Consider the following 16879-nt stretch of genomic DNA (forward strand, 5'->3'; position numbering starts at 1 on the left):
GCATGTATCAGGGTTGGAGAGCCCAGTAGGCTCAGGGGCCCAGGAAATAGAACTGGAAGAGTGAAAACCTCAGTCCACAGAACAAGTCTCTAAGAGGAGTGGGCAGGTGGACAGTTGGGGGAAAGAAACATGGCCAGAGGGGACTCAAGTAATCACTGGGCCAAGAGGCACAACCCACCCAGCTCCCACCATGAGGATTAGGCTTCACTGGCCCTTCTGCACATACCATGGGTGAGACAGACAGATGGACCAGGAAGCTGGGAAGGAGATGGTCACATTTGGGAGACACAAATGCATAGAAGAACAAAGCTGACAGTCAGATGCCAAAAGACCCAGACAGGGAGAAAGGATCAGACAAACAGATACAGACAGACAGATGCAGAGGGAGACAGGGGCCAAACAGGTCACCAGGGAAGGTAGTCAGGCAGGCGGCAGGCACTCCAGCACACAGGAGGGTGCCCATGGGCAGAGGGGCCAGGTACCTTGAGTGGCTATGAAGTGGTTTGACCTGTGGTAACCCTGGAATAGGAAAGAGGGTGTGGTGAGAGCCTGGATGCAGCCTTTCATTCCCTCAGACCTCCCTGACCCACCTGCCTTGAAGCAATGCCCCCCCCACTTACCAGGGAGCTGCCCACCCCCATGCCTGGGCTTCCTGACCAGAGCAGCGCTGCCCTCCCCGTCACCAAGATAGAGGGAAGTACAGCTGGACACCAGGATCTTGCAACGTCCTTGTGGACCAAGAGGGTTTCCCATCCACAGAGCAGAAAGAGTTATCTCTGTTTGCAACAAGGCTACTGTGTGGAGTCAAAGTTCAGAATGATCCTTTCCTGCTCCCAGAACTCCAGATTCCCTAACCCACCCCAGTCTCCACATGTGGGGTAACCAGAGCTCATGGGCTTGCCCAGCCTCTCTTAAAGCAACTGCAATGAACAACAATGTCCTTTCCCTAACTCCATCACCCAGCGCTTAGGGGTAGCTAGATGAAGGTTTCCAGGGAAGGGGGGAGGGGAGCAAGTAGTGTTTTGATAAAAATTTAAAATCTTTATAAGTCACTCATCATGATGAGGAGGAAATCTCTTGAGACCCCATCACATACAGTAAGCTGAATTATCTTGCACAAAAAAAAAGAGCTACTTCATCCCCAGAGCCCTCAGACTGAGGAAAGGAATCTACCCCACACCAGAACTATATCTACCCCTACACATACACACAGGAACTCACTTTTCTGGTACAAAAAAAAAACCTACAAAATATCCAGGGCATCAACTCAGAAAGTACTGTAGGGTAAGTATGAAGGAAAATCATCAAGCTCTGCCCCAATCTCAAGGTCAGGCCCTCAGTATAGCTACTTTGTTTTTTGTTTTTGTTTTTGTTTTTGCCAGTCCTGGGGCTTGAACTCAGGGCCTGAGCACTGTCCTTGAGCTTTTTCCTCAAGGTTAGCACTCTGCCACTTGAGCCACAGCACTATTTCTGGCTTTTTCTATGTATGTGGTACCAAGGAATTGAACCTGCGTCTTCATGCATGCTAGGCAAGCACTCTACCTCTAGGCCAGACTCCCAGCCCAGTACTACTTTCAACTCTTCTGGAACACTTGGGTTTCCTGAGCCCAAGGAGCCCTGGAGCTAGACTGCCAGGTCTCAAATCCCAGCTTTACCTCTTGCTAACTTCTTGCCCTTTGACAAATACCCTCCTAATTCTTCTATGCCTACGTTTTTACAGTCTAGAAAGTGGAATCCAGATTTATTTACCTCCAGGGGTTATTGTGAGAGTAAATAAAGTATTGAATGTTCAATCACTGTGCCACGCACAAAGTTACTCAGCACTTAACAGCAAACATTATCATCACTGCTTTCAGTTGTTTGTTGTTTTTTTCTTTGCGGGGGGGGGGGGGGCCGGGAAGGCAGGACTAAGGTTGAACTCGAGACCTTACATCTGTGACATGGGTGCTCTACCACTTGATCCACCCCTGATTCTCACTGGCTATTTTTGAGATAGGGTTTTGCTTCCTGCCTCAATGCACCTGAGCTGCAATCTGCCTCTTTAATGCTTTCCATAATTACTAGGAACACTGCACATGCCACTGTGTCCATTTCCCTCCTGACTGGTCTGGAATTCTGATCCTCCCAGTTTCAATGTCCCATGTAGCTTGAATGACAGATGCATGCCACTATGCCCAACTATGTGTTAAGAAGGAGTCTTGTGAACTTTTCTGCCTAGGCTGCCCTCAAACCTTCCAATCTCAGCCTTTCAACATGTTAGGTTTAAAGGCAGGAGCCTATAAGCCATTTCGTTTTGTGAGACAGGCTCTCACCATCTAGATCTGGAACTCACTATCTTGGTCTAGAACTCAATGATCTTCCTGTCACAGCCACCCAAGTGCTATGTACATCATTCCACCCAGCTATTTCAACACTCAAGGTCCACAGAGTGCTGATGCCAAGGATTTCATGTGGGACAGGGGATTCCCTACAGAGATGAAGAAGCCTAGTCTTAGTGTCCAGTGGCCCCAGGTCCCTTTGGCAGGTGCTTCTCAGCCCCACTAGGCAAGGGTAGCCCTGGGTCTCACTGAAGGCAGATGCAGGCTCAGCACATCTAGTGTGTCCTATGACTGTATTCCCATCCAAATCCTGGGTGACTGACATTGCTGGGTCTCATACCCACTGAGGAGCCAGCCAATCTCTCAGCCTTGATAAGCCTCAGTTTTCCCCACAAGTAAGAAGACCATGGCAAGATATCCCTCCCATGGACAGGATCAAAGAGTCAGTGGCTGATAATGAAAAGCCTCTCAAGCTGCAGGTCTGACCTAATTCCCTGGACAGTGGCTACTCTTCCAAGCCATTGTCTATGTGGCAAGTGCTCAGTAGAACTGCTGGCGAGCAGGCCAGAGGGAATGGTGGAGGTAGAGAATGAGGAGAGCCCATTGTGGATGCTTCTGGGATCTACCCTGTCACCCTCAGCACAAGCCACCTAACACCAGTTTATGTAAGATGGCAACTGAGAGAAGGTACCTCATTGGATTTAGTCACTTCTGTCCGTCTTGCCCACCCCCCGCCCAGGTCCCTGCAATATGCCAGAATGTAAGCATTCGTCAGTAAGTAATAGAGCAAAGAACTTAATGGAAACTGGTCATTTGGACTGGGGATATAGCTCAGAAGTTGAGTGTTTGCTTAGAACATGCAAGGCTGTGGACTCAATCCCCAGCACTGGAAAGAAAAAAAAAAAAAAAACAACTAAGCAATTTGCCTGATGAGCCAGCTGGTCTAAAATTCATCTATTCTGCAGATGTTTCTGCTTTGTTCCAGTGTCTTCTTTCACTGCTTGGATTCATTCTTCCTACTCTGTCACATGATCTTATTTAAAGCAAATGTTTCAGCAGGTAACCTTCAATACCTACACATTGAGTGTGTGTGTGTGTGTGTGTGTGTGTGTGTGTGTGTGTGTGTGTGGTGTGTGTGTGGCCATGCACACATTCCAGTGTGAAGTTGAACTTGGGACCTCATGCCCTTAGTTGGCTATTTCTACTCAAGGCTCATGATCTACCACTTGAGCCACACCTCCACTTCCTCACTTTTTCAATACCTATGTGTAATACTGCACAATTACATTGCACAGAGAGTACAAATAGAAGCTATAAAATATTCAACCTTGGAGGAGGATGAATAAATTGCTTTGTACACACACCCTTTGGAGACCAGCATTAAGTTGTGCTGGGCCCCTTGCTCCAAGGTGCCTTGACGAGTCTAAGGAGCTTGTTCCTGGACATACACTTGAAGCTTCACTGGAAGCTGATTTGAGTGGTGCTGGGGCAGTTGATATCTGCATTGTAGACAAGAATTCTGATATTCTCCCAAAGGACAACAACTACAATCTGGAGTGAGAGTCAAGGGCTAGCTTGAGGTCTTACACAAGTCACTGAACTTTTCTTTCCAAAGTTCATTTTTTCTTATATCAAATGTAAATATCTCCCAACATGCAGCACAATTGTCCATGTGCATTTGAAGGAGCATTAAGCCAAGAATTCCAAGACATTTCTTATGGATCTGAACATGAAACCGAGGGTGGGATTCAAGATCAGGTGAGTGGATTGCTGCAGGGAAACTGAGACTAAAAAATTTAAATTGAAATTTTAAAAAATTATGATGATCTGTGTTCATCACAACCCATAGAGGGCACTAAGACATAGCAACTACATTTCAGAGCCTAATGGTCCTTTTATATTTAAGAACTTTACAAACCAACTGTGTCATTGCACTCAAAACAAAGGGCACATAGAAGATAATTGGCTGTCTCTGCCAAATGTGACAGGGGAACCTTTTGCTTAATGCATTAGTCTCTCCACACTGCTTGAAAGTCTGATAATGAACAGAATTTTAGCAATAATTAAAAGAGAGGGGCAGGGAGGAGATCAAATATACAAGGTACCCATAAAAGAACAGAGAACCATAACCATTAAACAGTATGAAAGTAACATGCACACTAAAAATCAGATTACTAGTTGAATTAGGGGTATGTTTTGTTTTGTTTAATTCTTCAAGGGTGAAAACTTAAAGACTACAGGGTAGAGGTGACAGACAGTGGCAACTGGTGCAGAACTGGCTGGAAAAGCACCCAGACACAACTACCTCTGCCACCGTGAAGGATGAGGGTGACCTGACTGGAGTAAGGGCACTGTGCAGTGTCATCCCTGGGCAGCCCCTGGCCAGGCTACTGAAATGGACAGTTTGGTGTCAGGTACCCGGGAGAGGGGAAAGACAGCAGAGACAGAGAGGGGAAAAAAAAGACGGGCAGAGACTGTGAAATATTCTGAGTGTATACACAGAGGAGGAGGAGGTGGAGAAGGGAGAGAGATACTTACTTGGTGGTTTATCCGAATCTTAAAATGTCCAGTGAGGGTACAGAACAAAGCAAAAGAGACAGATGTTAGGCCAGAGGCAGATGGAGGTGGATGGGCCACAGAAGCAGCCAGAAAGGGTGACTGATGTGAGCTGGGAGGTAGAGCAGAGATGAATGGCCCAGGCTCAGGGTAGGGAGAGGGAGTGGGGTATCCCTATGCAGGCCCAAGAGAAGCATCTGGGACCTTAACAAGACCAAGGAGAGGCCCACTGTCAGCAGAACTGCCCAAGTCCGCAAGGCTAGGTCTGGCCTTCACCCCAGCTATGGGACAGGATGGAAAGTGGGAAGGAAGCAAGGGCTTCTGGGAAGCATGGAGTGGCACATCCAGCTCCAGGAGGGAGATGGAAGAGGGAAAGATATGGTCTCCAAAAGTCTTGATGACCTTGTCCCCAGTGCTCTTGCCTTCCTCCATGGCCTTTGCCCAGGCTCCCTCTCTTCTGCAGCCATCCAGAGGAGTTCCAGCCCTGCCTCTTCCATGCTACCTGCTTTGTACAGCCAGACCTGGCTCTGAACTAACTGATGGTTAGTACTGGTTTGTTTTCCCAGCTAATCTATATGAAGCAATGGCTCTTTTGTTTTCTGCAGTGCTGGGGATAAAACCCAGTCTAGACATGCTAGACAACCACTCTTCCATGGAGCTACAACCCCCCAGCTCTCCACCCCAACCTCATCTGAAATTACTTTCCATATATATATATATATATATATACATATATATATATATATATATATATATATACCTCCCCTACTAGAAAAAACAAGGACTGGACAATCTTGTTCACATCTATATCCCTGATGCCAGGTGCTCATACTATGCATCATAAACAATGCAATGATCTCCCAAACTCAACTTGCAACCAAGAGTAGAGGAGTCTGAGCAGACTCCCTTCTCTGAGCAGTCCCTGGGCCCTGCCTCCTCTCCCATTCATCCTTTACACCCAAGCCCACACTCCTGGCAGCCTGCCCTGTCTCTAGTCCCTCCCTCCAATTAGGCCAGCTCTAACATCTACAGTAGGTGGCAGGATAGTCTCAGTGGTTAGCAGCAAAGACTAGACACAAGCAGGCTGAGGTTTGAGTTTTTTTCTCTTCTTTCTCTTTTAGAGATGAGGGTCTCCATAGGCAGCTCAGTAGCCCAGGCTGGCTTTGAATTTACTATGTGGCTCAAGCTGACCTCAAGCTTGTAATCCTCCCACTTCCATCTCCCAAGTGCTGGGATTACACATATATACTACCACACTCAGCACTTGTCTCTTTTACTAGTATCTGTGTGATCTAGAACCAGTAGATTCACCTCTCTAAGCTCCAGTGTCCTCACTTGTAAAGGAAGGTCATGACACGCACTGTTGGATATGAAGGGCTTGACATATAATACACACTCAGCAAACATGCTTTGATATTCTGCTCACAGTCGAAACACCTGAATAACTCCCAGGTGCTTGTGGGGGAAAGCTCTAGCTCCTTACTTAACCTATTACTCTAGGTCTCACCATGCAGCCCTTCCTAACCTCTCCAACTTCACTGAGTATCATGAGAGTCCTCTCTCCAAGCTCCTGGCTTTGCATTGAAGTGGGCTCCTCCCTGGTCTCTAGGCTATGCTGCCTACCACTCCATCTCTCAGCCAACCCCAGCCTTCCTGAAGGCTTCTGACCACTCTGTCACCCCTTCCTCTTAGCTCCCTGGCACTGAATGAAGGAGCTGGGAGTATCAGAACTCAGCCAACTGAACCCTCATTATTCCCCTCCTTGGAAAGTGAGCCTGGAGCAGGCTGAGCCAGGTGAGCAAAAACAACAGGGTAAGGCACTCACGTCTATGTAGTTGGCATTAATGTAGTCAGCATTGGGGTCTCCCAGCATTGGGTGGAGTTTCACTCGGTGCCGATCATCTGTGGACACAGAGCAGGTGAACAGAGCTGTAGCAGGGAGCCCAGAGCTGGAACTGGCAGGAAAGGCTGGGTATGGGGCCAGTCAGGGCAATCAAATAACCTAAAGCCTCAGGGCTGACCAGCAGGCTCTGGGCACCAAGGCCAGGCCAGAGGTTAGAGTCTGGGCTATGGAATCAAGGAGGAAGAGGAAGAAGAGGAGGAAAAGGAGGAGGAGGAAGAAAAGGAGGAGGAGAAGGAGGAAAAGGAGGAGGAGAAGGAAGAAAAGGAGGAGGAGAAGGAGGAGGAGGAGGAAGAAAAGGAGGAGGAGAAGGAGGAGGAGGGAGGAGGAGGAGGAAGAGGAGGAGGAGGAGAAGGAGGAAAAGGACCACCAAGGTATATGCTACTCAGGTGATTAGCTAGGAAGTCTTCACCTCCCAAGTCTCAATTTTCTTCTCTGTAAAATGGGATGATGCAATTTCCCACATCACAAGACAAAAGAGAGAAAGAAACAGTGTGATGCTTTCCACTACTTGTAGGACAGCCTCAATAGCCAACACCCATTGTAATTCTGAGGATGCCTCCAAGTTCACTATGAGAAGGTTCTCCCTTCCTCACTCCTTTCTCACCCACTGTCCAGATTCAGTCCCTTCCCCAGCACTCACAGGCAGGCATTGGCTCCTGCCGGCTCCCCTTGAACTTGTCTTTCTTCTTTGTGGCATCCCAGCCTTCAAAAAAGCTCTGCCAAAAGGAAAAGAGGTAGTCAGTGGGGAATGGGGATCCACAACACTCACACGAATCCTTCCCCTCATGTGGAATGACACGGGTGGGATGAGGGTGTAACCCTAATAATGGCCCAGATTCAAGGTCAAACTTGGAACCTTTCATGAGCAACAAGTATCAGAGAAAGGGAAATAGAAGGTCAGAACTCAGACACTTTAGAAGAGGAAGTAATGTGGTTTGGAATATGGTTAAAATCCAATTTTTCAGTTGAAGAGAAAGTAAAAGTGAGAGTCAGATTCAGCTAAGGATATAGAAGTTAGATACTGATAGTTCACATCTGTAATTCTAGCTACTCAGAAGGCTGAGCTCTGTGGATCATAATTCAAAGCCAGCCTGGGCAAGAAAGTCTATAAGATTCTTATCTCCAATTAACTACCAAAAAATAAGAGGGGGAACTAGCTCACGTGGTAAAGCACTACTTGAATAAAAAAAGCTAAGGGACAGTGCTTAGACCCTGAGTTTAAGCCCCCACTCTTGGCATACACACACACACACACACACACACACACACACACACACACACACGATTAAGGTAAGGATATTATGGGCCAAAAGGAAGGAAGATGAGATCCAAGTCACAATTCACACACAGTTTAGGATTCAAGATAGGGTCAAGATCATCCTGGCTTTAGATCAAGGTCAATGCAAGTGAACTTAACCCAATTCAAAGTGGAGAATACTTTGATAGGATCATAATAAGGCCCAACATGGAGTTTACAAATCATACCAGAAATAGAAAGTCTGAGTGAAACCAGGTCAGTTGATATTAGGAGCAGGAGCAGGGTCAAAGTCAAAAAAGGTTGCTTTTGCTGAGTGCCAGTGGCTTACACTTACAATCCTTGCTACTGGAATCTGAGGATCATGTTTTGAGGGCAGGCCCAGTAGGAAAGTCTATGCAATTCTTATCTCCAATTAACTACCAAAAAGCGAGAAGTGGAACAGTGGCTCAAGTGGTAGAATGCTAGCCCTGAGCACAGAAGCTCAGGGACACTGCCCAGGCCCTGATTACAAGCCCCAAGACTGGAACCAAAAAAGAAAGAAAGAAAGAAAGAAAGAAAGAAAGAAAGAAAGAAAGAAAGAAAGAAAGAAAGAAAGAAAGAAAGAAAGAAAGAAAGAAAGAAAGAAAGAAGGAAGGAAGGAAGGAAGGAAGGAAGGAAGGAAGGAAGGAAGGAAGGAAGGAAGGAAAGAAAGAAAGAAAGAAAGAAAGAAAGAAAGAAAGAAAGAAAGAAAGAAAGAAAGAAAAGAAAAGAAAAGAAAAAGATTGCTTTGGAGACTGTTAAGAGTATGGGGTTCAACTGGGATTGGGCTGAGTGCCTCCAGGGTCAATATCCAAAATGAAGAGAGCCAGGCAAGGTCAGGGAAGTCAGGCTGTGCATGCACCTCATACTCCTGCTTGAAGCCGTAGCCCTCAGCTGTCTTCATCTGGTTGATGTGTTGCAGAAGATCGGCTACACGCACCGCGGGGTGCAGCTGCCCTGTGTGGTATGGGGAGCTCTTCCGGCCACATGGGCGCCGTGGTGAGCCCCCCAGGAGGCTGCTGGCCTCAGTGACCCCACTGCTACGCTGGTCTCCTGTAATTAGAATAAGGGACAGGGACTCCTGATATACATGCATACACATGCTCTAGCCTGAGAATCCCAAATGACCTTGGAGGACAGAACAAGGGACAGGGGACACAGCCAACATAGAGTATAGGACAGCTAGACAGTAGACAGGGCAGGTCACATCAAGTGACCTCTACAGGGTCTTGTGGCCCTGCCACCCAGTCATCCTGTGACCTCCAGGTTCCACCCCATGAGGCCTTAGAGCCTCCACACTCCACTTCCTTCTCCCCCTCCCCCAACACCCCCCCTCGGCTTCTCTCTTTCCAGGGAACAATCTGCAACACTAGCAACTCCCAGAAATTCCCACATTCAAAGAGGAGCCAATCAAAATTAGTTGCTGTCTGTTCCACAGACAAATGTTGGACACCTGAATAGCAGTGTTTCCCCTGTGCCAGCATTTCCATTGTCAACCTGGGCTGGAGCCCCGCCAAAAGGGCCAGGGTGAAGGGTTCAAAGTGCTACACACAGCCCTGGGCACCGCCCCCCCATGTAACCCCCTCCTGGCTCTCCAGCTCAGCCTTGTACAGTGGTTCTAGAGATTGAGTCTGAGGTTGAGAAAGCCTCCATTGTCCCTGGGACCTTGGACACTTCCTCCCACTCACTTCCTGCCTCCCAACCTGGTGAGACCAGGGACTCACGTGCCCTTAGCACTTCTCACAGCCATTCTCTGCCAGGCCTGGGCTGGTGGGGGCCATGGAACAGTCTGGGGTTTGAGGTGCCTGCCCCTCCCATCCCTGTGTCTCACACAGGCTGTTCTCCCTGCATCCATACTTTTCTGCCCCCTACTTTTTGTGCCTAGTGGCCTTATACTTATTCTTCAGATCTCAGCCAAATGACCCCTCTTGGGGGAGCCTTCTCCAACACCCAGCTCACAACTCTACTCAGTGACACACTGGCAGAATCAAAACAGATTCTCCAGGGAAGACAGCCAAGAGCTCAGCTTCTCTAAGCCCCAGCCAAATCAGGAAGACTACACCCTCTGTTTGCAGCCTTCTCTGGTATGGAAATGACCTCCAAGCAGAGTCAAGGCTAGGATAGGACCTCCCTCATTCTTCTGTCACCTCCCAGAGTCACAGTCCTGAACTGCCTGAGTTCCATGTTTGGAAACAATTGTTTCCTGTATTTTATCTGGATGTCTTGGTTGCTTACAGGTGGAAGGCAGCTCAAATGCCAGCTAAACTGTATGGCCAGATGCTCTGACAGTCTTATTCTCACAGATGGGAAAAATGAAATGTCATAGTAGCCAAAGTGTGTTCTAGAAAATACCAGACAGGCAAGATGATTTTGAGGTATTTCATGAATAGAAAGGGGGGAGGAGAAGGAAAATGAAGAGGAAGAGGACAAGGAGAAGGAGGAGAAAGAAAAGGAAAAAGAGGGTGAAGAGGAAAAAGATGAGGAAGAAGAGGAGGAAGAATAAGGTTCTTTAAGAGTGTGAAGGGGCCAGGAGCATAGAGTGCTTGCCTAGCATGCACCAAGCCCTGGGTTCGATTCCTCAATACCACGTACATTAAAAAGGCCAGAAGTGGTGCTGTGGCTCAAGTGGTAGACCACTTGAAAAAGTCCAAGGACATGCTTAGGCTTTGAGTTCAAGCCCCAGGATTGACAAAAAAAGAAGTGTGAAAATCTGGTATAAATGAAGACAGGGCCAAGAGTTTGGCCTAGTGGTAGAATGCTTGCCCAGCATGCACCAAGACCCACATACCACATACATAGAAAAAACCAGAAGTGGTGCTATTGCTCAAGTGGTAGAGCTCTAGCCTTGAGCAAGCCCAAGGACAGCACTCAGGCCCTGAGTTCAAGCCCCAGGACTGGCAAAAATAAACAAATAAATGAAAGCAAATAGGCTTCTTCCCATGTAAGACCTCACAGGACTTCTAACATGTTTAGTTTGGTGCATTTTACATCTTCAAGAGCTGAGGATGTAGACCATTCACAAACACCTTCTGCTGCAGAGGGTACTTTTGGTCTGTTTCCTGAAACATCCTCAGGAGATAAGAGAAGGAGAGAAGGCTCAGGAGACAGACAGGCCTCAGATGAAACCCCACCTCTGCATGTCCTTGGGGACCTCACTTACTCTCTCTAAACTTCCATTTTCAATGAAAATTTTTTTTAAAAAAAGTTTCTACCCACTGGCCAGTGGCTCATGACAGTAACCCTAATTACTCAGGAGGCTGAGAATTCCAATTCAAAGCCACCCTGGGCAGGAAAGTCCATGAGACTCTGATCTCTAATAAACTACTCAGAAAAGGCCAATAGTGGTGCTGTGGCTCAAATTGTAGAGCCCTAGCCTTGATCCAAAGAAATTCAGAGGTAGTGCCCAGGCCCAGAGTTCAAGCCCCAGAAGTGAAGGAGAAGAAAAGGTTCCTATCCAATATCCAATATAAAGTCTAGGATAATCATAAGGTGCATGGAGAGCATCTGCTCATGGCAGCAATTAACATTATTAGTTATTAGTCATTATTCATTTCCAGGAAACAGAGGAAGTTCTCCAGTCCCAAAAAGTCAGGGCAGCTGACAGACTAGAGTCCTGGTCCTTCTCCACCACAAACTCTTTATCCAAGACCTGAAACATAGATTCAAAGGCACTTTCACTGCAAACACATAATATGTGTATAAAGATATCAAGGATTTTTGCTGAATAAGAGGACTCAGTGAACCAAAGAGACCTAGTGCTCCTAATGGACCTGAATTAGCAGCTCCAGAGTGTTCTCCAGTTGGAAAAGGAGCAAATGAGGGCTGACGGGACTGGAAGAATTCACCTCAGAGATCCTGAAGGTCTGGCAATCCCACAGGCAGGCCCACAATTTGCTCAAAACGGCTAAGTACAAACAAAAGGCCCCAACTGGTTGAGATCCTGAGAGCTGAATCCGAGCTCTGAGCTGGAGACTGAGAACAGCACATATGTTGTATAACAAAAAGAAAAAGATGGGATTGCACAGAGTGAGATCCCAAAAGGACTTTTCCTTTCTTGGGCCCCCAGAAGACAGTTTCTTGCTCCCTTGATCCATGAATCCCTCTATGGGATTTGAGACTCACTACCTGCCTCACCCCATACGCAAGCAAGCATCAGCTGACCCATAGCTGGCAGCCTCTGAGAGGGAAGAAGGGTTAGAACTAGCCTGTAGCTTCAAAGTCACCAGCCAAAGATTCTCCCAGGCTCTTACCTCATCCATCATAAACATGGAGCATCTGAGTGACCAGTGAACAGCTGAGGTCCTCCAGGGAGGGGTAAGGCCAGGAAAAAAAAACTGTGTTTGGGAATGGAAGACCTGAATTTCAACTCTAACTGAAGTCCCTTCACTTCTCTGGGTCTGTATCCTCATCACAGGATCCCCAGAGCTTTCTCAGAGATGGGCATTTTCTCCAACTCCCACCACCCTCAGATAAAGAAGACACCCCAAAATTTTCCTTCTACTGACTGAAATGAGCAAATAACACAGCCTGAACCTAGGCCAGCTGCTCACAATTGAAATCTTATCTACTCAGGAGCAGACAACAGGCAGTTTGGGCACAGGAATCACCAAACTGACTGAGCAAGAGACTAAGGAAGCAGAACCTGGTCCACAAATGCAGGAAAAAAACGAATACATGGTGGGCGGGGAAGTGCCTGTAAATCAGAATGGGAAGTCTGAGCTGTAAGAAATGACACCATACAGTTGATTAATCCTAGGTGGAGGAAAAAAAGGTAAGTTCCAGGTGAATAAAGATCTAAATGAGAAATATAACATATTAAAAGTTTGAGAAGGGAAAAATATATATATACAGTGGCCTCGGTTGGGAAGGAATTTTTAAACACAAAAGGTAGAAATCACAAAAGACCTCTGAATTTGACTACTTTAGAATAAAAACGTTCTGTTCATCCACAGAGACTATAAATAACCTAGAAATATGTACCACAAATTGGGAGAAGATATTTGCAATTCATATGTGACAAATGATTATTATCCTAAATATATAAAGAACTCCTAAAAAACACTAAGAAAGCAACCAAAAAGGAAAAAAAAACCAATAGAAAATTAGGTGAAAGGCATGAACAGGCATTTCATGGAAGAAGAGACCTGAATAGCCAATAATGACTTGAAAATATGTTCAACCTCATTAGTAATCAGAGAAATGCAAATTAGGACCATAGAGAATTATCATTTTATACAAACTAGTTTGGCAAAAGGAAAAAGACTGGCATATTTTGATCCTGATATAGAGTAACAAAATGTCTTGCATAACTGCTAGGAATGAAAACAGGCAAAGTCACTTTAGGAAACAACTTAGCACCATCTAACAAGCACAAATGCTATAATCCAAAGAATCTACTTCAAGAATCCCATATCCAGGGGTACCTAAAGACTCACATAAAAATAACAACAGCCTCATTTGTGATTTAAAAAACAAAACAAAACTAGAAGCCAAATGAATAGCCACAGGTGGCAGAATGAAGAACTAAATTGTGTCATACAACAGAAAACTACACATCATAGATAAGAGAACTATAACAAAATACACATAGACAAATGTTAGAAATGCGATGTTAGATTGAAAGAGTATGACTTCATCTTAATAAAGATGGAAAAATGAATGAAACTATATAATGTATTTGCTGAAGATATATAGATAGTAAAACTAACTCCAGAAGGCAAGAAAATTACAAACACAAATTTCAGAGGCATACCTAGGAGGCAGAGGAGTTAATGGAAGGAGCAGCACCTGGCTAAGGTTCTAATTCACCCCTGGGATTCACTAGGGTATGCTACACTTTCGTGACTATAACGTGATAAGAATTTCATATTATCTTTTATACAAATGAACACAAAATTATTTTCAACAGCAACAAAAGTGGTGCAGAGCCAGGCGCTGATGGTTCATGCCTGTAATCCTAGCTTCTCAGGAGGTTGAGATCTGAGGACTGCAGTTCAAAGACAATCCTGGGCAGGAAAGTCTGTGAGACTCTCTAATGAATCACAGAAGAAGCCAGAGGTGGTGCTGTGGCTCAAGTGGTAGAGTGCTAGCCTTGAGCAAACAGGAGGTCAGGGACAGCACCTAGGCCCAAGATTCAAGCCCCAAAACAAGGAAGGAAGGAAGGAAGGAAGGAAGGAAGGAAGGAAGGAAGGAGGGAGGGAGGGAGGGAGGGAAGGAGGGAGGGAGGGAGGGAAAGAGAGAAAGAGAGAGAAAGAATGAGAGAGAGAGAGAAAGAGAGAAAAAAAGAGTTCATAAATAGGATGAAGTGATTTTTGACTATGACACAATACGAGTATGTAATAGCGACTTAGTCCATCCAGATTGTCAGACAGCTTGACATAATTTATATCTTATAAGTTCTCACACCAATCTTAAAAGGAACTTTGTTACAAACTGAGATGGTCCACACAAAGAAACAGATATCCAAGAGATCAGGCCACACAGCTATGCAGGAGATCTAGAAGCCACCAGCCCATGTCTGTGTGACTCAGATACCCCTGTATACCTAGATCCCCTTCCCTCACACAGCAAGCACTCAATAATGGTGAGGCTGCTCTGACCTGTCCAATCCCATAGCAGTGTGATGACTGTCACTGGATCCTGTGCCCCTGTGATGCTGGCTGAGTTCCTTGGGGCTCCCTAGTCATACTGCAAACACACCCTAGCTCCCTCTGTGAGCTTCTGACAGGCGCTCAATGTGTGCGGTGTGTGCGTTGGCAGGGTGTGGGAAGAGGGAGGCAGGGGGAAGGAGGGTAGCACTTACCTCGGGGGCTGTAGCCAGGGGCAGCATCCATGAAGGACAAGCCTAGCCGCTCATCCTCTTGCAGAGTACTCTGGTCTGTGAAGCTTCGGTCCACAGCACTCATCATGTGTGTCTTCTCCTGTCGGTAGTTGACGGTGGCCTTGGTCATGGTCACTGGCTTCCTGCAGAAGGGTGATGGGCGTGTGAGGGTGGACACTCCCAGGTCTTGAGCTGAGAATGCAGAGGGGCTCTGCCTCCACCTTCCACCTCGCCAGATCCCATCAACAGCAGTGTCCCCACCACCACCCCACACACACACATACAGAGGCAGGTGCAGCTCTGGGTCCTTATTCTAATACCTACTTGGGACATGGGCAAAAGTAGCAGAGTAGCTGATTGACTATGAAACCAATCCTCAGGACCAGGACAAAACAGAAAATGAATGCCGGAGACAGAGCAAAGATGGCTACCCTAATGCAGAGGTGGCTGAGGAGTGGGGCTGACATTAGGCTAGGCCCAGCTAGAGAGGGTAGGGTGGAAGGCATGGCCGTGGTGCCCCTGGGCTGGCAGAGCTACTCACGGGTAGTAGGAATAGGCGTAGCGGTCCCTCCTGGCAGCATGCAAAGAGAATAGCAGTCGTGTGGGAGCTTCCACCAAGGCTGGGCCAATTTGACACCAGGAGGGAGTCAGGGCTTCCCATAGTAGGGAAAGGGCTGACCAGGACTTCCCCAGCCGGGCTCAGACATCAGGGACCAGGAGCAGAGGCTCCTCTAGAACCTTCCCCAAGCCCACTACTGGAGTAAAGAGTCTAGAGATCCATAGCATTCATGGTCACACAAACACACATAGAGAGAGCCGGACACACATGCACGCACATGCATGTTCACATAGAAATACACATATATGGGCACACATTCTATATATTAAAACATAGGATCACCCACAGACTTGTATTCGCAAACACACATCAGTGTCCTCCACACACACAAACTCACCCACAACTATTCTGCCTGTAAACAGCCCCCACCCCTCACACTCACCCCTGCAGACCCTGAGAGCCTGGAGTGGAGTGGACACTCTTTGCTTCAGTCTAGGAACGAGAGTAGCTAAGGATGCGGGGCGGGGATCCAACAGGTTGTCCATGCAAACCTAGGGCTTTCATTCTTCACAACTGCCCCGAAGTGAGGAGTCTACCAGAGATAGGGCACCTGAAACCCTGCGTGGCTCAAAAGCCTCACACATTGTTAGGCAATGTGGCTCTGAGGCCAAGCACTTGCCTACATGCCTGCACAGGCCCTGGGTTCCAGCCCCAGTACCACAAACCAAAAAAATCCCTGCATCACTACACCAACCCACAATGAGAAGCCAGAACAGATGGGAACATTGTCATAAGGAGGAATGGACAAGTCCAAAGCAGACTCCAAGCCTAGCACCCTGACCCCAGAACCTCCTCTGTGCTCCCTCCCAAGGTCCCCTCAGGCCTACTCTGTCAATTACATTTGTACCCCCACATTGATCTCTGTTCCACAACACCCCACAATGCAAACTGGGTGAATCCTAGGGAGCTCAGTGACTCAGTGGGGATACAATGGAGTGCTATATATATGGAAACTGAGTGTTTTTAGAAGAAAACAAAGTATAGGTAGGAGAAGGACTTCTGGAATAGCCTTGAAAGGAATATGGGATAGCAAGGGCAAAATGGGGTGTCTAGGTGGTTCCAGGCAGCACTTCTGACCTTACTTCTTCTAGCCAAATCCTGGTCAGGTGTTCTCTTTTCAGGGCAGATGAGTGATATCCCCATATGGCCTCAAAAAGAGACTTCTAGAATCTCAAATATCCCTTTATCCATTCCTCTCCACCCCATGCCACTTCCAGTCTCCCTTGACCTCTTGCTGGGGAGAAGTTCAGGGAGGGCTATTTGTAGGGTACCTACAATGGAGCCCTCTGCATTCATGTTCAGACCTGGATTCAAATGAAAGCTATTCCCTCAAAGGAGCAATGTAGGTAACTCGCTCGTGTGCGTGTGTGTGTGTGTGTGTGTGTGT

The 16879-nt window shown here is 47.0% G+C and overlaps 1 protein-coding gene across 1 annotated transcript in view; it reads right to left on the reverse strand.

Annotated features, from left to right (window-relative positions):
* The window catches only part of Ptpru (protein tyrosine phosphatase receptor type U), a 68923-nt gene that overhangs the window by 13114 nt on the left and 38930 nt on the right, over window positions 1–16879 (reverse strand). The window contains exons 15-21 of the mRNA XM_090334006.1: window positions 15415–15444; window positions 14856–15016; window positions 8916–9106; window positions 7418–7493; window positions 6700–6776; window positions 4857–4874; window positions 483–519 (exon numbers count right to left, since the gene is read on the reverse strand). Coding sequence (XP_090190132.1) covers window positions 483–519; window positions 4857–4874; window positions 6700–6776; window positions 7418–7493; window positions 8916–9106; window positions 14856–15016; window positions 15415–15444 — 590 coding nt within the window. The remainder of the gene's footprint in view (window positions 1–482; window positions 520–4856; window positions 4875–6699; window positions 6777–7417; window positions 7494–8915; window positions 9107–14855; window positions 15017–15414; window positions 15445–16879) is intronic.

Source organism: Megascapheus bottae, chromosome 6, assembly GCF_031878675.1.
Source record: "Megascapheus bottae isolate mThoBot1 chromosome 6, mThoBot2.hap1, whole genome shotgun sequence".
NCBI lineage: Eukaryota > Metazoa > Chordata > Mammalia > Rodentia > Geomyidae > Megascapheus > Megascapheus bottae.